Source organism: Drosophila hydei, unplaced genomic scaffold (genome assembly GCF_003285905.1).
Source record: "Drosophila hydei strain 15085-1641.00,03,60 unplaced genomic scaffold, DhydRS2 tig00008119-arrow-pilon, whole genome shotgun sequence".
In the NCBI taxonomy this organism is placed as follows: domain Eukaryota; kingdom Metazoa; phylum Arthropoda; class Insecta; order Diptera; family Drosophilidae; genus Drosophila; species Drosophila hydei.
The window spans coordinates 4,453,014-4,479,537 of record NW_022045830.1 but is presented as its reverse complement, the minus strand read 5'-3'; the positions used below and the strand labels follow the sequence as shown (position 1 = coordinate 4,479,537).

General features: G+C 44.6%; 1 protein-coding gene across 7 annotated transcripts in view; it reads right to left on the bottom strand.

The window, feature by feature from the left end:
* LOC111597858 (sterile alpha motif domain-containing protein 5) overlaps nucleotides 1–26,524 on the bottom strand; it is a 156,639-nt gene that overhangs the window by 67,967 nt on the left and 62,148 nt on the right. The window contains exon 3 of one of the 7 annotated variants that reach the window (XM_023312781.2): nucleotides 20,990–21,166. The exons of the other annotated variants lie outside the window; for them this stretch is intronic. Coding sequence (XP_023168549.1) covers nucleotides 21,098–21,166 — 69 coding nt within the window. The 3' untranslated portion in view covers nucleotides 20,990–21,097. Of the gene's footprint in view, nucleotides 1–20,989; nucleotides 21,167–26,524 lie in introns of those variants that run through there. 7 annotated transcript variants of the gene reach the window in all.

Here is a 26,524-nt window from a genome sequence, read left to right as displayed (position 1 = left end):
CGGCGCCATCTGTATGGTGGGACCATCGTAGTCCTCGAATATGGAATTCAGATTGCGTGTGGAGTCTAACCGACTATACGAGGCCAAAAAGATGGCACGAATGCGATCGAATGTATCCGGATCATATACCGAGCGTGCCGTATTTGTCAAATCGAACGGCTCCTCAATGCACAGCTCATTCCACTGGTGTATATCATTTTTGACCGCCTTCGAGGCGCGACATGTCTCCACCGGCAATACGCCGCCGACTCGTATCGAAATCGCAAACTTGCTGTACTCAAAGATGCTGTAATAGTGCAGAAAATTGAGCAGAAGCTCGCCCAGCGTTTGATGATTATCCGATTGATATGGGGTCATCACCTCGTTCATGTCCACATAGCCAAAGTCGCTCGGCTGCAATATGCTAAACTTCTCCGGATACAACTTGTGCAGGCATGGCAACACCGGCGGATTCACGCCGGACTGCAGAAAATGTATGACCATCAACATGAGCGAGTAGCTGGAAATGGTCATGTTCTTGGCGTTGTTGATATTGTGATACTGCGCCCACTGCTTGATGGTGAGGGCAATGGGGCGCAGACGCCATTCTAGCTGCGAGTAGCAGTACAGCAAATGTGTATTTCGTATGCCCACCGAGTTATTGAAATTGATGTCCACCTCCACCTTGTGGCGGCGATCCGTGAAACGCAAAATGGGCACACGCGCCTCAATCAAGTTAAATTCCTGAAACTGTTCGGTGGCATTCAGCATTTCGCGCATGATTTGCAAATGATAGACGGCCTCCATGCGTGGATCGATGTTGTGATTGGTGCAGGCCAGCATGCAAATGTCCATGTCGGAGCACTTGGAGCCAAAGTATGATATCGAGGAGCCGACCAAGTAGACACCATAGCGCGGATAGACGGCCTAGTAAAGTAGCAGGATTAGCTGTGGCCAGCACATACTCTGTTCAGCGATATACCCACCATTGTCACCTTGTAGATGAAGCGCCAGAGACGCATTTTGGTCTTGAATATGTGGCGAGTCTGCTGTGCTTCGCGGAACTTTTGCCAAATGCACAGCGTCAATGGATCCCATTTGGAGCGACTTGGCACCGAGTGCGGCGGACGTTTCATTTCCACCAATTTGGTGCGGGTCAGAAAGCGATCGGCCGGCGTATAGCCAAAGAACTCGTGCCAATAGCGATTCTGCATGGTCAACGGCTGATCGTCGTCCAGCATGTCGTCCTAGGCGAGGTGAATGTAAAACTCAATCCCAAAAGCAAAAGAAACAAGTAAATGAAATGAAATGCCCACCTTAATGATGTTGCCCTTGGTGGAGACGGCCAGAACGGTCTTGCTGGGGCGCGCCGTGGCATTGGTGCAGGACATTGCCGATGCCTCGGAGCAGTTGTCCTCATCCGTTTCGTTGGGTCGAACCAGCTGCGTTGTCTTTGGCTCCACCAGCATGTCGCCGCAGCAGTGCGACGAGCACTTGAACCCATTCCTCGTGCCATGCTGCCCCTTGCGCTCAGACTCCCGCAAATGATGCATGTCCCCAAAGGGTATCAGATTCGGTCCCTTTAGATCGGGCATCTGAGCACTGGTGGCCAGCGCCAGGCAGCTGATTGTTATCTTACGCACCATCGACTCCAGCGAAGCGTCGCTCTGTTCACTCTCCGTACTATCACTGGACGAGCTCGGCTCCAGGCTGACAAACGACTGGCTGTCGCAGTCACCGCAATTGGCATGACTCGTCTGATTATTGCCCTGCAGATCGGCATCCGATGAGAACTCCGTGTTTGCCGCCACAGCATATTCGACGGGGCTGCGCTGCTCGAAATCCGATTCATGATGATGATCACCGTCCGAGGTGCCGCTGCTGGCAGCCGTTATGCCCGGCGAATCCTGATCCTCCAGCTCATTGGGCGCCTCCGGATAGTGGGCTATTGCCACGGAATAGCCAGCATGCTCCATGTGCCGTGATTGATACGAGCGCGTATGCTGACGCTGCATCTCCGTGAACTTAGGCATACGTCGCAGAGGCGGCTGATAATTGCTAGCCGGTTGCGGGCCACGATGTTGGCCAACCAGCTCCATGCCCACATTGGCGGTCATATAGCGCGCCCGGTTGCGATAGCTGCGCTGCTGATGATTGTACGAGGCCAGGGAAACAGAGGATGCCGTCTCGACACGCTGCTCGAACTGGGTCTTTGACGATGAGGGCGAAACGGAGTCCGAGGAATGGGAGCTTCGCGCCGTAATCATTTGGCTCTTCGAACGCTTCAGATGCCTGCCCGCTGTGGCATGGTAGCTGCTGCTTGCCTGGTAGCCGCCGCGTCGATTCATGTTGCCCGGCTCCATAGCAGTGCCGTTGTGGCCATTGTGCAAGGGGACGGCCGAGTGCTGCTGCTGCTGTTGCTGCTGCTGTTGTTGCTGTTGCTGCTGCGATCCACGCTGCAGCCCTGAGCGTGGATCGAACGGATGCCGAATACGTGTGCCCGGCGCTCCCATAGTTACGTTGCCATTGCTATTGTAGAATGTCTTCGACTCTCGGGCAAACGACATCGGACCATTCGCATGGCGGGTGGGACCGAAACGGTCGCGTGGCGGCGGTGCAGTCGGACGGCCATATCGATCCACAGGCGGATAGCCGTTGTTGAAACTGTCCTGTACCGCCGCCGCTGCCTCGTGCTGCTGCTGGTGCTGGTGCTGTTGTTGCTGCTGCTGTTGATGCTGCTGATGCTGCTCTGCATTGGCTGATTGCTGCTCGGCGACGGCGGACAGATTCGGCGAGACATGACGATAGCCGCCGCGCGGCATTGCCGTTTGATTATAGTAGCCCGGAAACATGAAACGCTGCGGTCCATATGGATGCTGCTCGAAGCCCAGCGGCATCATCGGTATGCCATACTGCGAGGCGTAGCCCTGATTGTACGGATAATTGCGATCGAACTGCCATACGGCGTTCTCGGCATGCCACAGGCGTCTCTGCGGACCACTGTACCCCGGGCAGATGAATTGAGGCGGCGACAGATTTGCATTAGCAGACGCTGGTGCAGCTGCGGCCGCCGCTGCTGCTGCTGCTGCTGCCGCTGCAGCGGCGCTAAAGCCCGTACTCGGCGAATTGGTACCAGATCGCGGCACCATGGGAACGGCGGGCAGCAAGGGCAGCTGTGTGGGTGGCGGCGGCGGTGAGGTGCGCAGTGTCCGCGGCGTTATGGATGTGGGCGTAGGTATATCGAGAGTCACCCCAGCCATATGACTGCCAATGCTATAAAGGAAGCCCATCGAGTATTTGTAGCCGCCGGGCGGACGCGGATACGTTTGCGTTAACGTCTTGTGCACCTTTTTCTTTCTCCTGGCGCCGGGCAACGGAAACTCATTCGGATCAAGGTAATCCGATTGAAACTCCGAACCAGCTTCCGAGTCTGTTTCCCCACTCAACGCCTGCTGCTGCTGCTGCTGCTGATGATACTGGTGCTGCTGCTGCTGCTGTTGCTGCTGATGATGGTGCTGCTCATGCTGGACGGGTGGCTGTTGGCGATGCTGCTGTTGGTATATTGGTGTTGTTGGGCCGGCAGGCAATGTTACGCATAGACTTACATTTGTGCTGGCCTCATAATCTGCATAGGTTTTAGTCGTAGATTGCTCCACAAACTGCGGCAAGGGCTCCAGCAACATGGGTCTTGTGTTTGCCGCTGCTGCTGCGGCAGCTGCTGCCGCTGCGGCTGCTGCTGCTGCGGCTGCCGCCGCTGTGGCAGCTGCTGCTGCTGTTGCCGTTACCGTTGTTGCTGTTGATGCTGCTGTGGCTGTTGTTGTCGAGGACGTGGCTGTTGTGGTCGCTGCTGGCGGCGCTGTTGTGGACGTGCCGGTTGCACTTGCCGCCGCTGCCAGCGCAGTTGACATTGCTACCAGTGCGGCGCAATTACAAATTAAACGACATATAGTTCAATGTTCACGCAAATGCAGATTTTTCTAAAAATCCTATAGAATCTAATGCGCGGGCGTGTGCTTAACCAAATTGCTCTAGACTTGTGTGTTCTTTATGTGCCTCAAAATGAGCAAATATTTGACAGCAAACTACACGCCTTTCCAGCAGATCCAAAGCTGTCGCTCTGTCAGCTCTCAGCTAGTTTCGCTCTCGCTCGCTCTTTCTCCTTCTCGCTTTCCTTCGTTATGTCGCTCTATTTCGCTGTCTCTGTCTCTGGCTCACTCCGTATACGTTTGCACGGTTAACTGCGTATATGTGTATTTTGTGTATATGTGTCTGTGTCAGTATATCAGTGCGTGTTTCACAAATCACAAGAAAAACGAAAATGAAATGAAATGTTCCTCAAACCGAGTGTGTTGTGTTTTCTTTCAATAAAATCATCGTCACATCTATTGTTCGCTTTAGTTTGTTTAAGCCTCGTCTTTCAATGTTTATTATTCAAGTATTTTTTCACAATTCCACTAAATTTTTATGCGATTTACACAACCGTAGAAAGTCAATTGTCATACGTATGACAATTGCTGACATTTGCAACGAGCTCTGAAAACAGTGTTGGAAACCGACGTAGACAAATACAAATACAAATACACACAAACACAACTTCACCTGATACCGTTAGTTGGCAATGCAATACAGTTTCAAAAGAAGTTCATAGCTTCTTGTCATTTCATATCCGATTGGCCAACCCAATTAAAGTCCCAGTCTCAGTTGCTAAGGAACGCTAGGTAAGCTTAGTTCAGTTTGGCATATTCGGGTAGCTTGCAATAGTATATATATATAGTATATATATATATTTATATGTCAAAATCAAGTCAGTATTTGACACAATATACAAAGGATTTTATTTTATTATTTTTGTTACGCCCAGCCGCCGGCGCCGGGTTTAACATTGTTATTTATGGATTTCGATTTGTAGGCGATTCATATTTGTAAAGAGATCCTCAATCTCTTCTCGTAGTAGGCGTTTGTAGTAGGAGAAACTGCCTCGTGCGTTGACAGCTCTATAAATTTCCTAAATACAGGGGTGTTCAATAAAATAGTAGTGCGACTGAGCACTAGATGTTGAACAGGACAATATTTAGAAAACAATTTAAACTATTTTTTCCTAAACACAACTGTACTTAACCATGGTAGCTTTGCTATCATTGTCACTTGCTCGCTTTTAGCTTCAATGGAAGAAGCAGATGCAGAAAACAATCAAAGATATGAATATATCGAATATATTTTCTCTTAAACCCACTCGAGTAATCTTGGTAACTCAACAATTAATAATATAAAGAAATAACAATAAACAAGACTCTTTAATAAAATAGTTAAGGTCTTAGCTCGTAGATAAGATCAAATTTATACAGTAGTCTGGTAATCGTAGTGCTACTAAGCTATATACTATTAGTAAATGAATCTGATATATAAATGTCGTGCTCCAATTCACACTGCTCAAGCAGCCAAACCTCTTGGATTATTTTCAAGTTTTATATCAAAAGTATTTGCTATAAAATCAAGTGTTATCACATAATATATACAATTTCTTGCTCTGCTCAATTTCCATTCCATTGCATATTCGATTTACTCTTAGCCATGTTAAAATCTATATATCAGCTCGCCATTATATTGCTTAAACATATTTCATTGAGTGCTCAAGTCGCAGCGACGATCAGCGAGGCAAATTGTCGCCGCAATTGTCAGCACAGATATGCCTTTGGTTATTATACACACTTGGGCAAAACATACTTATGTGTGTGCATGCTTGATGTACTCGTGTGTATAAAGGCGTCACTTGAGCCAAATTCTTTGACGCATCGACAACAAAAGACGCACAAAGCACGCAACAACAAAGTATGAAGCTGACACAATTTGTGGCAAGGATGATAAAAATGCGAGCAAATCTACGTCAGACACTCAACATAGTTCCATTTTTTTCCCTTTTTTTATTTTTTATTTTCATTTTCAGCTGGTTTTGCTGGTGACATAAAAGAGCGGGCGCCAGCTTCAGTTCCCTCAGCCTTAGCTACATCCTCTTGCTCCGCCCGCCGCCAGCCCAAATTCCATTTACAATTTGATTTGCTTATGTAAATTATGAAAATTGCCCGCAGAGAGTAACCGCAAGTAAGATTCGATTTGGCGGCTTAACAAAATGCAGGCAACAACCTAACAAAAAGAGACGAGGAGCCAAAAATAAAGCCAGAACAAAAATTGTTCATTGCTTTTTGGCTGTAATTTGAAACAAATCAAATTTATTGCCCAGACGCACAGGCGCCGCCATTGGCAATTTTCAGTTGCGGATGCGGCCAGATGCGCTGAGCATATGAAATGAGGGCCAGAAGGGATTGTGGGCATGGTGGCTAGCTATACACGTACATACATATATATATATATAGATAGATTGCTGCGGTGCTCACATATTCTAATTAGATTTATAATGCAACAAAAATGTTCTGTCCAAGAGATTTTCGAATTTAAAATTTTTGAATTATGCTCAACATGGACAGATGACACACAGAAAGAGAGAGAGAGAGGGAGAGATGGCAGGACAAAGCAAGAGAGCAAAGGGGTGGCTGTGTGCAGGACTTGCAGGCGAACAAAACCCGATTTGAACGCAGCAGATAAGCCAGCAAGGAGCGACTCAGAGGTAGCTAAATCTGTGAGTCATAGTCATGGCGTATTAGTGTGGTATGATTTTGGGATTTGATCCCTCGGCCCCTCGTTCCATGCGGCCTGCAATGCGTGACGCGTGTTTCAGATTTTCGATTTAGCACACACTTTTTGCCTCCTTTTCCGTTTTTTTTTGCTCCTTTTTGCTGTGAGTCATTGGCAAACTAAAAATTAGCCAGTGCACAAAAAAGAGAGAGCGAAAAAGTTTCATATTACATGCAAGCAATTTGCCAAATAAACTGTCAGCAACTGCGCCAGGCAGGGGCAGCCGGTCTAAAGAAGATGCCATTGGGTTTAGCAGCAATCGGCCTTATCGATTGAGCTCTGAATAATTCACAGAGCAAAATGGCAAAATATGTGCAGGCTGGCAGTCAGACAGGCAGGGCAGACAGGGCATCGTCCCCAGGGCACGCACAATAATAATCATCAGCCAAGGGGCCAACACCACCCTCTGTGACGTGGGCCACAGGGTTGCAATGGTCCAGTCGCGTCTACCTACGCATATACACAAATATATATCTCTTTATATATATATATATATATATTTGTAGAGCTACCCAGCAGCCAGCCGTAGCTGCTGTTAAAAGGAAACATCGACGCAGCTGAGTTATTTGAAGGCAAGTTTTTAGAATTTCGTTACGCAAGAGAAATAATGTATGACAGGTAATTAGATTAAGCTAATTTTGCTTTTATTAGCAATCAGGCTCGTTAGCCACGCTCGGCGCATTTTGGTTAATAATTTGATTAGAACTTTGGCACAGCGCTCACAAATGACCCGCGCCTGGCGGCCGCCGCGTCGTCAGCTCTGACTGACAGTGTTGCATGCGGCTGTCAGAGTGGCTGACAGCCCAACAACGTTTGCCGCAATGCAACACTGGCCAGCAGAACGTTTGTGAGTATGAGACTGTATGTCGTCTGTCTGTTTCTCACTCTGTGTGTGTGTGTGTGTGTGTGTGTGAAAAATCAAATAATTAATAATTCATGGGACACGATTGACAGTGCGCCCAGCTGAAACAGAACTCTTTCTCCTGCTTTGCTTGCGCCGCTTTCTGTTTGCTGTTTTTCTTTTTTCTGCTTTTTTATTTATTTATTTTCTTTTTTTTTTTGGTTTTTGTTTTTGCAAGCTGCCTCATAAATTTACAATTACAGATGCGAGTGCGCTGTCGTTGCGCCTTTTGCGCTTTGTTTTTTTAATTTAATAAATTAATAAAACAGCAACGTGACAACACTGGCGGCCGCGTTGCCATCAAAGTGGCAAAGTGTTGCCATTTGCATTTTTAATGCACTCGCTGCGTCGCGTAAAAATAATTATCAACTGAATTGATGATGAGAGCGTACGAATGGAACTGGAGCGGGCATGCGGCATGCTGAAGAGCTCCGCTGTGAGATGAGACCGCGCGTGTGTGTGCGTGTGTGCCGTGTCAACACGACCGCTGCCACGCCCCCATTGAGTGATGCCAACAAAAATAAAACAAACAAAAAAAGAACTTTTCCCAAATTGAATTTCACAATTTTGCGTGTCAACTTTTGCTGACTTTTAAATTAACAATTTTTGTGCTTCCCCCGTTGGTTGAGCGAGGAAAAATGTTTTAGTTAAGGCAAAGTAAATAATCAAATGTTATACTTTTGCGCTCAAATTTCACTTTCAATTCCTCTTAATTGCATAGAGCGAATTACAGAGTGAAAAGCCAACTGAGAAAATGGTATAACTGCAGCCCGACAATTTATAAGTGCGGCAAAAATTTTACTTTTCCTTTTTAGCACACTTCGACACAATGGTCGGCGGCGTGCCAGGCGCTTCCTTCGCTTCCTGGACGCCGGAACTGGGTATGGGGCGGCGGATGGGGCTGCCACACCTGGCCGTAGTTAACCCCAATTATGCGCACAAAGCCCAAACAGTAGACAGACAGCCGGACAGACTGTAGCAGAGACAGGCAGCCGAGCCAGACTTCGCAACTAGCTAGCGAATACGTGCGGTAGTTAAAATATTTAAGCAACCGAGCAGCCGGAAAAATGCCTGGGAAAATGCTATAAAAAATGTTGCAGTCGGGGGCAAAAAAGTAAGTAAGATGAAATGCAGCCGCAGGCATTAAAATAATAAGGATAAGGAAGCGCTTGTTAACCACGAAACCGCTCAAAAATGAATGAAAGCCAGTTGAAGTCGGCGAAGTCGGAGTTACAATCGGAGTCAGCGCATTTGCCATAACCATTGTCAAGAGCCGGAGTGAGTCAGTGTGCCGCTGACGGCGTTGCCAGACCGACCGCCTGTGCCTGTGCAGCGTGTTCATTATGCGTTTCCTGTTTGCATAAGCTCAGGCCAGGCCCTGGCCACGCCAGTCCAAGCCACCTCAGCTGGCTAGCTTCTGCCCGAGGATTCGCTAGTTGTAATTATTCTGCTGCTTGTTGTTACTGCGGCTAGCAGCAGAAAAAAGCGAAACGAAACAACAGAGCCGCGTAGCATTGTGCAGAGCGTTAAATTTGGAAAGTTTGCCTAGCCATGCCTCGAGGTCTATTGACCGAATACGAGTTGAGCTAGGCGAAGCAAAAGTGAAATTGCCAAGACGAGCGTAAAAAATAGCAAGAATTTTAATTATGAAACGCAAATAACGAGCAGCAAGTGGAGAGCGGAGAGAGGATATAGGGTGGAGATTGGCTAATGGAGGCTGTAAAGTGGAGAGCGAGAAGTGAGGAGTAGAGAATAGGGAGTAAATGGAGAGCAGAGAGTGGAGAGGGTAGAGAAGACAATGGAGAGTGGAAAAGTGTGGAGAGTGAAGCGGAGAGAATGGAGAGTGAAGAGTGGAGAAAAATGAGAGAATAGAGCATAGAGAGTGAAGACTGAAGAGTGAAAAGTGAAGAGTAGACAATAGAGAATGAAGAGGAAAGAGTGCAGAATGGAGAGTGAAGACTGGAGAGAGCAGAGTGGAGAGCGAGGAGTGGACAGTGGTCAGTGGAGATTGATGGGTGGAGAGTGAAGAATATAGAGTGTGGAGTGAAAAGTAAAGATTGGAGAGGAGAGTAAAGAGAAGAGTGTAGAGACTGGAGAACAGAGAGTGAAGAGTGTTAAGTGAAAAGTAAAAGTAAAGTAAAATAGATTTTTGGATTGGTCAATGGAGAATTGAGTAGATGCCTCAAAGTATAAAATTGGAAACAAAAAGAAATGTGAAGACTGTGAATAGTGAATAGGGAGAAGAAAGTTGACTGTAGCGAGCTGTGGCACCTGTCAAACGTTTCCCAACACTGGCATGCTTATTTATATGCAGAGGCCAATCGCTTAATTATGATTTCAGTGGTTACAGTCTGGCAAATTTTCCATATGAATGAATTTCGCACAATTAACCGTAGGCCGCTGAGTCTGGGGTGGCCCTCGACAGTCACATGTCAGCACATAGAAGGCAGCAACACGCCCAACTCTCCCATTCACAATTAAGCTAAAAATACACCAAAGAGACAGACGTCGTCGAGGCTGTCTGTGTGTGTGTTGTGCGTAAAGCTACAATAAAATTTATTGTCAAGTGCAGTCAGAGCGGCTCAAGATATGTAACAGCCGGGCGCCTAGGTGTGCACAGCAACAACAACAACAACAAAAGCCGTGGCGATGTCTTTGGTGTGGGAACTTTGGGTCTGGGTATCACGCTGTCGCTCACGTTGCGACTGCCAGCCTGTGACAACAGCAACAGCAACAACAATAACAACAGCCAGCGAGACAACGACAACAGCAAAAAATCAACAACGCAATCTTAATGAAGGCAATAATTCAAACAAAATGCAAAATTCCCTTAACAAACTGTAGGAAGTCAGCCAAGACGAGTCAGTCAGTCACTCAGTCACTCTGTCATTCAGTCATTCAGTCATTCAGTCACTTAGTCAGACAGTCACTCACTCGCACTCATACTCGCACTCACTGAGCTCTTGGCTCATTCATTTTACAGTCAGACCTCCGACACAACATTGAAAAATTGCCGCCTAGTGTTCCGCTTCTTCTTCTGCCTCCGCTTCTTCTTTCTCATGTAAAACGCTGACAAGAATTCCTTGTTGAAATTAAATTTGTACAAAATCAAATAAAATTCAACGTGGCAACGTCTCATTGTGGCATTTGCGGCACTCTGCCTGCCAGGCAACTCCCTCAACGTTCTTTCTATATTAATTAGTTTGTATTTTTGGCACACGCACGCACAGAAATATAACAGAAAATTGTTTAACATTTGCCCCGTAGCACATTAAGTGGCCACATTTGTCAATTCGCGGGTCAACATTTCTTTTTTATTCCGGGCTCGATCCCCAGCCGTGGCCGCACTGTAGTTAATGGCTGCACATTTGCCTAAATAATGAGCCACCGGTGTATTGCCTTGAATTCGATTTGGCTTGATTAAAAACATATTTCATTGTGAAGAAGCTCGAACAGGGGGCGGCGGTAGTTGGGGCTCTGCTGATGCTGGACAGAAGAGCGATGGCAGCGGCAGCTGAGAAGCTAATCAGCAAAATGTGGCACAGTTGAGGGGCCAAACTATATTGATTAGCCAGAAGGCAAGTGAAATAGGGAAAAGGCAGAAGAACTTTAATTTACTATAGAACAGTTCTAAGTATTATCATAATCATCATGATCAATGGAAAAAGGATTGGCACAGCTCTTATTCATTCATTCTCAAGCTCTACAGCAAGCCAGGCTAATATACTCTCTTTAAGCAAGTTATTTGTGGCAGCTGCAAGGACTTTTGGCAGGCATTACATGTCATCAAGCACTGCAGCGTCTTATGCATTATAATTTAAGCATTTATTTGAATTTGTCATGCGAAATTGAAGGCAACTTCGCGCATTTCGCAGAACTTTAGCTGAGATTTAAGTCATGCAACATTGTCCAATGGCTTTCAGCAGTTAAGCAGCTTACAGCATTCGCTGAAACTTCCTCAAAAGCCCTGAACTAAACAAGCAAAGTGCTGGGGCAAAGAGAGGGAGACAGAGACAGTGACAGAGAGTGAGAGAGAGACAGAGACGCATTGACAGTTGGACTTGACTACAAAGGCGCTGCCATTAAGCTACTCATAACCTAAATATTCGAGCAAAGCTGGGGGCTGGTGGCTGGAGGCTGCTGGTTGAGTGGGCGTTTGGGGCATTCAGCAGGCGGCACTTATGTCAAATGCGTTTGCGATTTGTGTCAATAAACGTTGTGCAGCAGATGCGGCAAACGGCGAAAGAAAGAAATTTCTATTATCTGTGCAAAGTGTGCGCGAAATTGAAAATTGCAGCCGGTCGTCAGCGTTAGCAACGCCCCGCACCCCGCACAACGCTCCAGCTCCCACTTACAGTTGTCCTTGCTGTAGCACTAAATTTTCATAGCGCTGCCAGTTGATAAACTCCAATATGACATTGTTTGGGGGCAGAGTTGGGTGTGAGAGGGGCGCAGACCGGGCGCCTTGGCTTATGCAAGCATTTTGTAAAATTGCATTTAAGTTGCTTTTGCTGCTGATGCAGCGCATTACTGCACAGCTAGATGCTATCCGCATGGAGTGCAGGGAGATAGTTACATGTGTGTGTGTGTGTATTTGTTTGTTTGTGTATATATATATCTATATAGACATGGCAACAAGTTTACCAACACATTGCGGTTCCGCGAAAAAGTCAATTACCATTTTAACTGAAAGAGCGCCGGCTGCTGCCGCTGCTGCTGCTCGTTCCAGCAACCTGCAGCTAACTCCTCCGTGGGCAGGCCACGCCCAGGCGATCATCGGGTACACACAGTCAATCAGTTGGTAATCGATTTTGTCTGGCGGGCTGGGTTCTGCCACAGCTACTGATTCAGATTCAGATTCAGATTCAGATTCTGTTTCAGTTGCTGGCTCTGACTCTGACTCTGGCTCTGGCTCTGGCTCTGGCTCTGTTGCTTGAGGTTAACAAATATGGCAATGCTTTTTACGCACAATTTTCCTTTGGCAAGCAGCGCGCGTTTGCCAAATGGAATGTAAATATTTATTTTTATTTGCTGCCAGCCGCATGACGGGTAGAAATTTGTTTGCAACTTCGCTCGACATAATTAGACGTCTGTATTTGTGTGTGTGTGAGTGTGTGTGCGAGTGCAAATGATAGTCATACTCGAAATGCGAATAGATTTGCAATATTTGCGCATGCAAATTGCCTTAAGCCACAGACTTGGCTTACACTCGTTGATTTCATTTGGCCAACAAGCTGTGGCGGAGCCAGTGGGTGGTGGTGGGTGCTGCACTGCCGCTTGCTGCATGTGTGAGGTGTAAAAGGGCGTCAACCTTCTAAGTATTCATAATTGAATTTTCATGTTTGCCAGCGTTTGTGAGCTCGAGTAGTTTTCGAAAACGAGAATGTTTAAAAGTTCAACACGCAAACGCGTTGCGGATATGTTGCCAGAGTCGCTTATTTTCAATACTCTCCGAGGGCAACGGGCATTAACCACTTTGTCATGTTGTGTAACGAGCAGCTTAGACTTAGACTATAAGTTTGAAGGTGTTTTTTGAGAAACTCTGCGTATTCGTTTGTTTAAAGCAAAAGTAGATCTTCAATTTTGCTATCTGTTAGTAAGAACTTTATTCTAAAAGAAGCTACTGTAAGTTATTGTGTGATAAGCCTGAATAACTTTCCCCCAGCTACTCTTAGCTCAGCTGCTAAAATCAATCACGCAATGTATTCTTGCATAAAAGATTCTCTAATTTTGAAACATCTCAACTCAAACTCAATTAGACTTGATTCACAGTCCAATATATGCAATTACCATGAGCTATATTCTACATCATCTATACAGCTCTTGGAAATAGCTCAAGAACATTTCATTTTCTTCTCTTAGATATAAAGGAAATCTCTTTGACAACTTTTACTATGCCCTAAGACACTCAGCTTGAGCTTGAACTTCACTTAACATCTATCAATTACATAAGCGCTATACACCGTTACGTCAAAGTGCAAGTGTATCTAAGCTTCGTCTTGTTTTGGATCTTTTTTTAACCCCTTGTGTTTTTGTTGCAGTTGTTTTGCTTGTTTGTTGGTGGCAGCTCCTGCGCCTTGTTTTAATAACATAATTGAAAAATGACTGAGGCCAGCCAAGGAGTGCACTGGCCACACACACATACGAATGGAATGTGTGTGTGTGTGTGCGGCACAGCTGGCTCTGATTACAGATGAGGCATGCGAAGGGTGGTTCGATCGCGTGCAGTGCGTTGTTAACATGCGTTTGTCCTTTTAATGGTGCCCTGTTAGGCGGCAGCGGTAACAATAACAGGCCCTGCTTTATTACCGTAAATCAATAAGCGACAATCACACACACACACACACGCACACGCACACCTAGGCTGATAATTAAGTGCAATTTTCTTGTTGTGGAATGGCCAGCGTTTTGCACAGGATATAATGTCTTTTTACCGTTGTCTGTCATTTCGTCACAGCAAGGGAGAGAGCGGGAGACTCTTCCTTTATCTGTCTCTGCTGCCCATCCGTCCATGGCGGAGTAATGAGCATTCCGCGCTCTGGCATAAAATTGAAACTATTTTGCATAGCATTGGAAGCATTTTAATTTGAATTTCTTTGCAAGTGATCAGCGCTGGGCTGCTCTCTGCTGGCTGCTGGCTGCCGTCCGCTGTCCGCTGGCATCCCATTCACAATGCCAGCTCGCAGTGGGCGCCGCTAATGGCGTCCATAGTTGCTGGCAACATTAAGGATAATTGTTGTAGTTAGCATGTACTTTTGCATTTATAATGTGCCTCATTTATTTCCTGCTGCGTTCCTTTTCGCATTTCGCATTTTGCATTTCGCATTTTACTTTTCGCCGTTTGAATTACTTCTTTGCATATCCTGGGACCCAAACGATAAAAATTATAGAAAGCGAAAAGAAAATGCTGATTATGCATTTTATTGCTTTCAGCTGTGGTGTTGATTGCGGCTGATTGCTTTAGGGCGGCATAGCAGCGGGCGTGGCACATCAAAAGGAATAAGCAACTCTGGCAGCCCCAGCTAGACCCAAGGTGACTGCTCATTTATTATGCTAAATATTTGTAATTGCCGGCAAACCTATAAAGGAATGTCTGACTAAATAATATCAGAATCTAATTTCGCGACACTTGCGATTGCATTTTTAATATAAAACTATGTTGTACGCCAATAAATATAGATAGTGATTGAAACTCAATCAATAATAATTACAAATATTTACATTTAAAGCTTAAACACTTAAGTGCACTTCAAAAATTTTAACTTTTCACAATTACCTAAGCTGTATTAAGCACACACACACAGAGCAGCTCGTGTCTGTGTGTGTAACTAATGGCATCCAGCTATTGCTGTCCACTAATTGGCAGCCAATGAACACTTACAAGCGCACTCTTATTAGCCACAACCCGATCCGTTCGTTACCTATCATAATTTCAAAGCGGAGCGCCAATTGCAAGCTCATACCCAGAGGCAAGGACAGCAGCAGGAGCAGCAGCAGCAGGAGCAGCAGCGGCAGGGAGCTGACAGGCAGACAAACAAAATTGACGTGCCGACACGTCCAGCTAAACGGGTATAAGGCGCCCCACCCCGCTACCACCCGCACAAAACGAACTGGCTGACAGACAAACAACAACAACAACAACAACAACAACTATAACAGAGCAAATTGTTGCCCAAAATGATAGACAAATGCGATTTGGAGCATGGTCGGTGCGGAGCCGGGCAAATGTTTTTGTGTTAAAAATTGCATAAATAAATCATGTTCTAATATTGCACTTGGCCTTGCAGACAATCTGTCAAAATGCAGCGCAGTCTCTTGCCGAGCTGCCGTCGCCCGTTGCTGGCATAACATGGCGCACACATAGATTGGAAGCCAGAAACAATGGCAACATGCCCGGCTACATGGCGTGAATGAGCGCGCACAAAATGGCGTTAAAGGCCGTTGCAAAACAGCAAAAAGGGCTAACGAACAATGGCCCAAAAACCAATCGATGTCCGGCCATAGATAGCGGCGCGGCAGAGTCATCTAAGACCCGGACAACATGTCCGGCTAACCGGCCCAGGGCTCTGTTGCCTGGCAGCAGACCACCGCAGCCTGCACTTGACAATGCGCCGCGACTGAAAGTGAAGTGGGTCCGGTCCGGTTGCTGCTGCGTTGGTCTAGGGTGGCCCTGACATACTGAATCGCCGAATCGCCTGTCTGTTTTGGCGCTTAATTCGTCACTAAATGAGATTTTTGGCTGCCTGTTTTCCTATTTTTTTTGTTTTTGTTGCTCTCTACTTCATGTGTGTGTGTGAGCAGTTTTTTGGAAGCGCGTCTGCTGCTGCTGGCATTGTTGTGCGCCGTTTGAAATTGGTATTTTGGAAGTTGGTGCTGCGGCTTTTGGCCGGGACGACTGCCGTTGCTTGCTGGCGCTGGGGCAGTTGCAGCCACTTTGCAATAACACAGCGTGAAATTGCAACGGCAAATCGAATCAGTCCACACGGGAAATTCGATTCTCTTCCTGTTTTTTCTCTTTTTATTTTTTTTTGTTCGTTGCTTTGCGCTGCCTTTTGCGGGCAATCAGACAGCAACAAATGCCTCGAACTCCCGGCACAGACAGATACAGCAGGAGAGTATGGCAGATGCAGATGGAGCTATGCAATTTAGCACGCGCGAATTTTTCAGCCAAAAAACTGTTGCCGAAATCGACACACACACACACACACACGCACACTCAACAACAAAATAGGGATAACAGCGACGTGCTGATCGTCCAGTTGCCAAGTGGCGCACCAATGCTCCAAAGCATCCTCGCATCCTGGCATTCAGCACTCAGTCAGCCAGTTGTCCAGCTGTCCAGTTGTTCAGTTGCCCATCCATCAACAGCTACAGCTCGACTTTTGCTCGCATAATGAAATGAAATTACAAAATGTGTTGCACGAGTGTTGAGAGCACGCTTTGTGGCACTTTTGCATAGTCCGTTGCTCACACACACCCACACACCCACACACACATGAGTACACGCCCACAGCTGCTGATTGGCGCCGCCTGCCCCTCTGTTGTTCAACAAATTGCTTATTTATTGTTTAATAGTGTGATTGCTAACAACATTTGAAATTCCACAGCGCCACAGCCCCACCACCAGCCCGCCCCAAGCCAACGCTTGTCATTGTGTTCGCATAGGATTCGGTGATTGAAAACAGGTGTACGTACGTACGTGCATCTCCAACGAACAGGTAACTAGAGCTTGTTGCCCGCCAGTCTACAAATATATACACATATTGCAGTTTGATTTTTGAATCTGTCTCTCTGAATGGATTTTAATTTCTGACTGGCTTTTCATGCCCAAACACAATTCCTTTGCAAATTGTTTGCTGAGGCTGCAAATTAAGCTGCCGCATAAAGATAATTGAATTCTCTGTGTAATATTTGAATGCAACTCAACTAGCGTCTCATATGATACAAATTCTCATTTAGTAGCTTCAACTGAAAGCATTTCAATGTACCTATTTCACTTGCTGTTCAGATTGATTTCATATTTCGATTTTTATTTGTGCACTTTTACACTTTTAGTGCCATTATTTGTTAATCAATATGTATAACGTGCCACATATTGAGGCATTCGAATAGCAATTGAAATCAGCTAATTTAATTTGAGTTTTTTACACAAGTTGAAATTAGAAAAAAGCAATAAAATATATTTTTAATATTAATTAAGGGGCTTTTATGGAAAGAATATTTTATGTTATTAATGTTTGAATATAATTTTGGCCAAGGGACTGCCGAGTACAAAAGCTTTTCCCTAACAACTCTTTGAATAAGTCTTGATTTCCAATTGCTCAATTGTCTATGGTTTATAACCTAAACAACCTTTATATAAACAAAATAATTTAAAGTGCTTCAAGCACACGATCTTAGTGACTTTGATTGGCCAAGCTCAACTCAGCAAAAAACAATTAACAGCTATTAAATGTTTTGCCAACTAAAACTTTATTTGCCAACTCAAAGTTGTGAAGCTCTAAGCTGAAAAAAAAAAACAAAAAGCAGATTGAGCTTCACAATTTACTCTCTTCTAACATATATCTCTGTAATGACTCCAGTTCTCATGCTGCCTATCAAATTTGTTTGTATGCTTAATAATTCAAGAGTTTTTATTCTCATGCAGCTACCTTCGGGTCTGCTCGAGTCTCTCCACCCGCAACTATTCGCGATTCAAGTGACATCCTGCTCGAAAGTCGAATGGCAATTGCCATTCAACTGACAAGCCTTCAAATTGATTTGCATAGTGATATTCAGTGAAATATAATAATGACAAGACAATCGGGGAAATACAATGAAAACCGTTTAGATTATCGGCTGAAAAGTGTCCCACACACTCGATTGTCGATCAGTGATCGTCGGCTCGCTCTCTCTCTCTGCGGTGGACTTCCAATTTTGGTCATTGCGGCTGACAACATCGCACATTGTGAGCCGTGCGACAACCATTGGCGTCCATCAGTCGGGCAGTTGCCAATCAAACAAAAGTCACAGGCAATGGACAACTGTGGCAGCAGCAGCAGCAGCAGCAACAACAACAACAACAACTGCATAACGATATGCAAAATATGCAACAGGCTGGCAGCTTCTGTGTTGATGCCACAGCAGCTGCAGCTGCAGCATCAGCATTCGACTCCTGGATGTTGTCTGCGACGTTCGCCTGTCGCTTTGCGCCCAATTACGCCTTCAAATTGAGTGATAAATGTCTTAAGGATGGCACATAAATAAGCTGGAGTTAAATTTATTACACAACCCACACAAAGACTTCATAAAAATGCAAACTAAATGAACTATTAAGAGGCGGCGGCAAACATGAGAAACAAATAAGAAGCCCAGAAACCAAAGCCAATAAACAAACCAGCACCCGAAAAACCAGCAAAGAAATCCAAGATCAGACAATTGAATTGCATTGCGCCAAAGCAAATAAATAAAAAACAAGAGGGAAAACAGAAGAAACGAAGGGACAACAAACAAGTTGCGAGTGCTCTGTGGCAAAGGGGGCGTGGCATGGGGAAGCCAGCCAGCCAGCAGCAGCCACAGCAGCCGTGTGAGAAAATATGCAAATAAATGCGCAAATAAAATGTGCAATCAACTGGAGATGGCGCACTGAGATCTGGCAACTGGCAACTGGCAGCTCGCAACTTGCAACTGTGGCAACTGGCAACTGGCGACTTGCAACACGCAGCTCGCCTTTCCCGTCTGCGCCCGTCTGCGTGCCCCAGCGAAAGGCAAAGTGTGAATGTTGCGCATGCGCAGCGGCCGCGTGGAGAACACTGCGCATCAATTAGGCCGCCAGGCGGCCAGGAACAGCAGCACGAATTGTCCAGAGAGTGCGAGATAAGGCAAAGGCTGGACACGAACGCAGAAGCCACACACACACACACACAAAACGTTTAGATAAACAAATACAGAAGAATGCTGAAATGCTGTTAAAAGCTACAAAATGAAGTGGAAGTTGGCGGCCCTGGAAATGGGATTTAGTTAAAGGGACACATCGGTGGCTTGGGGGAGCAAATGGTTATACGGATTCGTATTGGACCCAAGCTGGCTGCAGCTACAAATTCAATGAACATGCGCGCGCACAGTTGAAGAGCAAACAAATTTATTACGCGCCGTTTGAACAGCGCATAAATTTAACAGCAGCAGCAGCAGCAGCAGCAGCAACAGCAACAGTCGCAGTTGCAGCATTTACAGTCGCAGTCACAGTCACAGTCACAGTCAGAGAGGCAGTCAAGATTAACATACCTGGGCAGAAACGACTGTCCGACTGGGCCCAATCGATCGCTGTGGCTTGCGTGCAGCGTGCGTGATTTAAAAACAGCGCCACATTTGGCGAACATTTACGTGGACTTGTCCCAAAACTACGTAAAACGATTTAAAGCCGAACACGAGCAATTTGTGGATAGGCTGCAGGCAGCCAATTGAAATGAGACGCAGCCAGCGCTAAGCCGAACACGAAATGCCCTTATATATATATATATATATATATTTGAATTGAAAGTCGCTTGATGATATCATGATTTCATATGAGCTTTTAGATATAATAAGAGAACTTGAAATTGTTGAGTTTGATAAAGAAATCTTCAAGAACCGAAAAACTTTTGAAGGCAAAACTCATATATCGATCAGTTCTGTCTTTTTAGATATTTTTTAGCTTTAAGTTTTTTATATGATCTATATTCATATTTCATATAAATATGTTAGCTTCTTTGTAACTTCATTATAAATATAAAGCTTTATGCTTGATTGATCTTATCTATATCAGCTGTAGCTTAGAGAAGTTCGTCCTGTTTCATTAGACTTAACTCTAGCGTGTTGCAGCACTACTATTTTTATGAACAGAACTTTATGCCATTTGCAAGGCTTCATGAACTCGACAGCTAATCGTATCTATATAGAAATACATCAGCTCTATATCAATTATTTATTATAGCAGCTTCAGCTCCAATTTAGGTTTAGTGTAGTGCTGCACTACTATTTTTATGAACACAGCTTTATACAATTCGCTTCGCTCTCTAAACTCGACAGCTAATGCCACTCAAGCATATATATTTAATGCACGACTTCAGTTATAAACAATTCCAAGTGTTGCACACTTCTCGACAAGCTGTTAATACCCTTTAGCATAGTACAAAAGCTGGCAACGACTCTTGTCTGTGGTCGTCTCTGCCCACCCGCTGGCTGGGTGCACAGTGAGGCAACGGCCGCGGCGGTGTCACATTTTTCATTTTGGAATTTATGCGCACATTCAATTGATTGCTGAGAGTTTCTTGTTTTGTTTTTTTTTTTTTGTTTTTTGCTTTCCAACTGCTTTTCTTCGACTCAACATTATGTAATTCAATATGTTTTAGCGTCTAATAACGTCTGCGCTGAAATCAATATACTAGAAGCGAGTATGTTAATTTTTTGGAGCTAGCTCAGTTCCAATGAACTGTCTGCAATGTCATTTACAGTTCCGCATCAGAGTCAGCGTAGGGAGTTGTAGCTGCGGGACCCCACACTTATTAAAAACATGCAGCGCTGTGACATTTCGATTTATTTTTATTGATTCTCCAGAGCACAGCGTGTGGAGCACGGGTGAGGGGTGGGTCGGTGCGAGGCCTGGCCACACTGAAATGCAAGTCAGGCGCCGCTGGCACGCAAGTGATCATCACACCTTGATAAGGTGCTCGCGACTCGAGAGCTCATGCCCCAAAACGTATCGAATTTTATTGAAATGCAGCGCTGCATGTGCGTGTGTGTGATTGTGTGTGTGTGTGTGTGTTATCTGAGTGTTGGCTGTGCATTTGTTACTTTTATGCTTGATTTATTGACTTTATTTTATGGTCGCTTGATTGGACACTAAATGAGTTTTTAAACTGCATACGAAGCGGGGCGGGCCTTATCAATTTTGGTTGCTTTTATAATTGTTGTTGTTGTTGCTGTTGTAGCTGCTGCTGCTGCCTGTCCAATGTGAAGTTTTGTTCTGCAGTTGGTTTGTGAGCCACTTACTTTTACATTTAAACCACGTCAGACAAAACGTTTCGATTTTATTGCGGATATGAAATTCTTCGTCTCTTCTCTTTGCTTCGAACTTACCTGAAACGAGATGGAAAAAGAATCGAATACAGAAAATGTTAATTAAATTGTATTTCTTGAGATTGCTTGCTTTTAAGCCATTAGCTTTTTGATGCAATTAAGTCTTATATACTTCTGCTGGCAGGTCAATAAGTAAACAAGACTTGCCTAATTGGAAAATAAGTCTAAATTAAGTCAATCAAATCAATTTGAATTTGTTATGCCTTTGTAAGAGTTGAAATTGTTTCATAAACTATTTCATGTCAACTGTTAGACAGAGAATCTGTTAGTTCTTGATATATTTATATATTCAAATATATTCTCAAACAGTTGTAATCAGATTAGGCTTAAGATTGCTATGCAAACTCTCTCGAACTAAGATCTCAATTCAAAAAATATGTAGATTTATCAATCATAATCGCAATTTCCTGCTTATGATAATTTTAATCTCTCGATCCTCTTGGCGCCTGTCAAGTACTTAGAGGATCTTTAGCTCGTATCGCATGTCTATCGTTGCCCACTTTGATATTTCATCTGGTTGAAACTCTCAGTTAGAGCTGCAACTCATGTCAAACTGATTTGAATATGTTGCCCACGCAACATATTTAGTTATTACCAAAAGCGAACATCAAAGTCGTGCACAGCACAAGACATGGGCACCCCGCCATTCAAGAAATCATGTTAACTATTATTAAATCTATAAGCAAGACTAACAACAACAACGACAACAACAACAACAACAACAAGAGTCGGCGTGAATAGCAGAAATGTCCATCAAAGCAGCTCAGGCAAATGATGCAGAATACTTTTTAATTAAACATAAAATTACTTTGGCGCAGTCAGACAGACAGACAGAGAGAGAGAGAGAGAGAGACAGTGAGACAGACACAACACAGCTGGCAATAAATCATGAAATCTACTTGGCAAACAACTCTTGAGTGTTGCGCGAATCGAGGAGATTTCGTAGAGGGGCTGGGTCTAGTCGGCACGTAATAATCATTTACATGAACACTCGCATAAATGTCACGTTGCTGCGATTATAAAAATAACTTCAAACTCGAACTCGAACTCGAACTAATGGAGTTGGTCCGTCCGTACAGGAATCGTTGCCAGGCCGCCGTTGGGCCGGCTGGGCTGTTCGGTTCTATCGTTTGGCCGCCTCTGGCAGTCATAAATTAATGAAATTTTATTTGCTTATGCAATGAGGGAAAAATAACAAAGCGCCCCGCACGCTGCTGCACTAGCCCATCTATATTAATGAAAGCATATCCTGCTTAAAAGCGCGCCCGTACCACGCCAGGTGGAAAAATTCAATTTCCAGGCCATGCGCCGCTTGCCGTTTGCCATTCGCTCCGAGGAGGTTGGAAAACAAGTTGCATCCGCAATTAAGTCATCAAGTTGCAATTATTGCCATAAAAACGAACAAAACGCAGGCAGCAAAAAAATCTCTGGCCACGCATGAACGTGATGCTGTGCGGGGCCAGCTGGCAGGGAGCAGGGGAGTAGCACAGGCACTGAGTGGCTCCCATAGCCGTGACTGCGACTCTGGCTGTGGCTGTGGCTGTGGCTGGGGTGTTGACGCTCAGCGGGGCAGCGCTTCGTGAGAGACTTAAACAAACAAAACAAAACCAAAAGGAAAAAAAATGTGGAGATACAACACAAAATCAAGCAAGACAAGGCGCGCAGATACATATTGCAGTTACAGATACGGCTTAAGATACAGATACGGCCGCAGATACAGATACATACGCGGCTTACGCGCAGATAAATTATTTTCTTCTTTTTATTTTTTTATTTTTATTTTTTATTTTTCTTTTTTGCCAGTCCAAGCCGAAGACGAAATCAAAAGCCCAGATGGAGTCGGCAGTTGGAATCGTAGCTGGGCAACCAGTTGCTCTTTGGCTTAATTAAAAGCTGCTGCACTGCTGGATTGTTACACGGATTCAATGAGATTGCTTTAGTTTGGGCTGCACAGCGATCGAGAGAGAGGGGGAGAGAGGGAGCGAGAGGAGCTGAGTCGACTCGCATGTTGGCTTTTTATTTGGCTTTCATGCTGCGGTCGGCTGGACAAGTCGTTGCTGAAATGACACTACAATGTCTTCAAAATGAAAATAAATACGACGCGACGACAACGGCAACAACAGCAACAACAGCAACGGGCCACAATGCGGCCGCAACACGCCGGCAACTGGGCTACATGTTACACATTAAAGCCGCGACCCGGCGCGGCCCGATGCTGCCTCGTCTTGACTCGGCTCGGCTCAGCGCGACTCGGCCACATTCTGTGGCAACCTTTTGTTTTGTTTGCTTTTCTGATTTCGCAGCCAAGCGCAACGCTGACAATGACTTTGCTCTTTTTGCTTTTTACTTTTTTATAAGTAGTTTTTTCACTTCTTACCCCCTCTCTTCCCACACACTCTCTCTGTCTGGTATTTTTTCTTATTTTTATGCTGCGTCTGCTCAGTGTTTTATAAATCTCATTTCAAGAGGATTTGTGTGCCTGTCAAAATGTTGATGTTTCACAAAACACTCCGCATTGAGTGTGTGCCTGCGTGTGTGCCTGCGTGTGCGCGTGTGTGTGAGCTCTGCTCGATTTCAATCATGATCGATTTCAGTTTGTTTTACTTTTGGTTACTTTTGATCTGCGCTGCGGCGGCTGCCTGGGAATTAAAGTGCAAGATTTATACGATTTCTCGACGCATTGAATTACCCGCGCATCCAACTGAATGACTTGTGGTGAAGTGTATCTGTATCTGTCTCTGTCTCTGTCTCTATATTTGTATCTGTATCTGTATCTGTCTCTGCTTATAGCTGTCCGTTTCGACTCTCACAATCAGTCGCGCCTGTGGCCAAATAACAACAATTTGTTTGCCTTATAAAGATAATGCCACAACAAAGGCATTATACACACACACACTCGCACACATAATCATCATTATCGAAATGTCATAAAAGCAAATGAGCGTTCATTATTCAATTTTAAACTGCAAACGCAGCAGCTGGCAAACAACTTAATACAAAGGCAAAACAGCAGCTACACAAAGCGGCCAAAACGTTCCTGGCCAAAGAATGCAATTCGCGTCGAGTCCAGCAAATATATAAAAATAAATGTTTCAACTGCCACAAATGCCCTTTCACTGCGCCAGCAGACGCCAACAACAACAACGGCACACAAGAAAAAATTAAGCATAATTACTGACAGCAATTCGGGGCCGAGTCGGTCTCGGCCACACAGGCGCTGTTGGCCGGGCCAACGAGAATTGGTTAAGATACGTGCAGGCTGGCCGACTAGCTGGCTGTCTTGCCCTGCGTCCGTCCGCCTGTCCGTCTGGATTGCAACGATTTCATTAAAATTGCCGGCCCCAAACATTCATCGGCTGCCCCCAAAAAGCAGCAATTTGCTGCGAGTGAGACAATTATAAGCATGACAAATGAATTTCGCATTTAAGATCGCTTGAGCTGGGCCAAAAACTGTCAGTCAATTGCGAGCATCGCAAATCGTTCTGCAGCACCCGCTTCGCTCGCACTGCACTCCACTTGGCAGCTGTTGCCGTTGGGCACACACCTTCGCCTTAGCATTTGACTGTGCGTGTGCAAGAGTGTGTGTGTGTGTATGAATAATTGCATCAAGATTTTCGTTGCTGAATTTCTTTATTTTTTGTTGTTAAAGTGCGGTTTTTTGGCCGCAGCATCAGCTGCCAGCGGGCAGAGCTGACTGCAATTCAAGGTGAGTTTCAGCATAAACCGCAGTCAACGTGACATGCGGCGACCACCAGCCGTGCGGCAGCAACAAAAAATATACTGCAGACTGCCTGCAACAAAACTCATTTAAGTTTAATTTTTAATTTCAGCGCTTTAAAGAGCGAATCAGCCAACAGCAACTGCCACAGCAGCAGCAGCAGCGGCAGCAGCTTTCATTTTAATGCAATTTGCTGTATTATGCACATCAGCAATAAGAATGGCAACAACAATAACAACAACAACACTTGCCACCACGTTGCCTTTATGGAATTTCACAAATATGAGCTGCATGGCAAGCTCTTTCTCTTTCTCTTTTTCTGCTGCTGTTGCTTCTGCATAACTACATTTGTCTGACGCTGCGTATACTTGATTTTCCTTTTCTCTGTGAAAGCTGGCATCGTGTTGCAACTCTTATAATTTGATGTTTATGTCGGATATGTGTTGTTCTACCCTTATTCATTCTTCTTATTTTGTTTGTAGTCTGTGGCAGCGCATTACGCAACATTCCTTGCCTTTGGCTTTGGTGGCAAACCAAAATTTTACATATTTTTGGCATTGAATGTGGCCCTGAACACACAAACAGTCGCCGGATGCGGACGAGCGTAGGCGCATATTAACCTCTTTTTTCCGGCGTGTGTTAAATTTGCATTAGGGCGACTCAGCTGGAAGAAAGAAATGGAAGTCTAGGACTCCTGCACAACATTCAAGGAAATAGAACTGAGGTAAAATTATGAAAAATATTTTAGCATTTCTAAATATTTTTTGATTATTTATAAATTTTTTTAAAAATTTATTTTACATTAAATTTTGTCACGAAAATGTAAACAAATAAATATTTTCACTTTATTGAAAATATATTTTATATTTATTTTGCTGCTAATTTAGATTGCAAAAATAAAATTTAATATAATTGCCTGGCGCACCCTACTGCAGATATACATATATATGTATATATTTTACATCATTTATATATCCACTGGCACACGCATATTTTTGCCAGCCACAAAATTTTGCGCTATTACGATGGAAAAACAGCTAAAAAAAGGGCAAAGGAGCACATGAAATTGTTTTCTACATAACGACCTACAACAAACAAACGTTCAAACATAAAAAGAAACAGAATGTTTGTTAGTGGAACAATGAAGATGGAATACCCTTTCTGAAATAAGACACAAAAGTCAAATATGAGAATAATGAATCAGAAAGGAACTGCCAAAGTAGATTAATATAGAGCGTTATGGACAAAGAGAGAGACAGAGAGGGAGAGAGATAGAGCTAAAGATATAGTTAGAGAGAGTTCACATAATATCTGATCAATCATATTCTAAATATTTAACGATAAAGGATTTGCTGCTTGACTCTGCTGTTAATACTTTGTGTTCACACATGAGCTTCCCATGCTATACTTCGTGACAAAACCTGAATACCCTTTTGCAGTAGTCTCAAAAAAGAAAAACAAAAAGAAACATTACGAATAGCTGAAATACGAAAATAAAGGCAGACACATAAAAAAATGGCGCACAATTTCAGTTATGCTAACAAAACCAACATGAAATCCACATAGATGTAAACAGCAGCTATGTGCTATGGCCAAACACAGCCCCTCAGCTACGCCCCCAAACAAAGGCATCTCTTTTT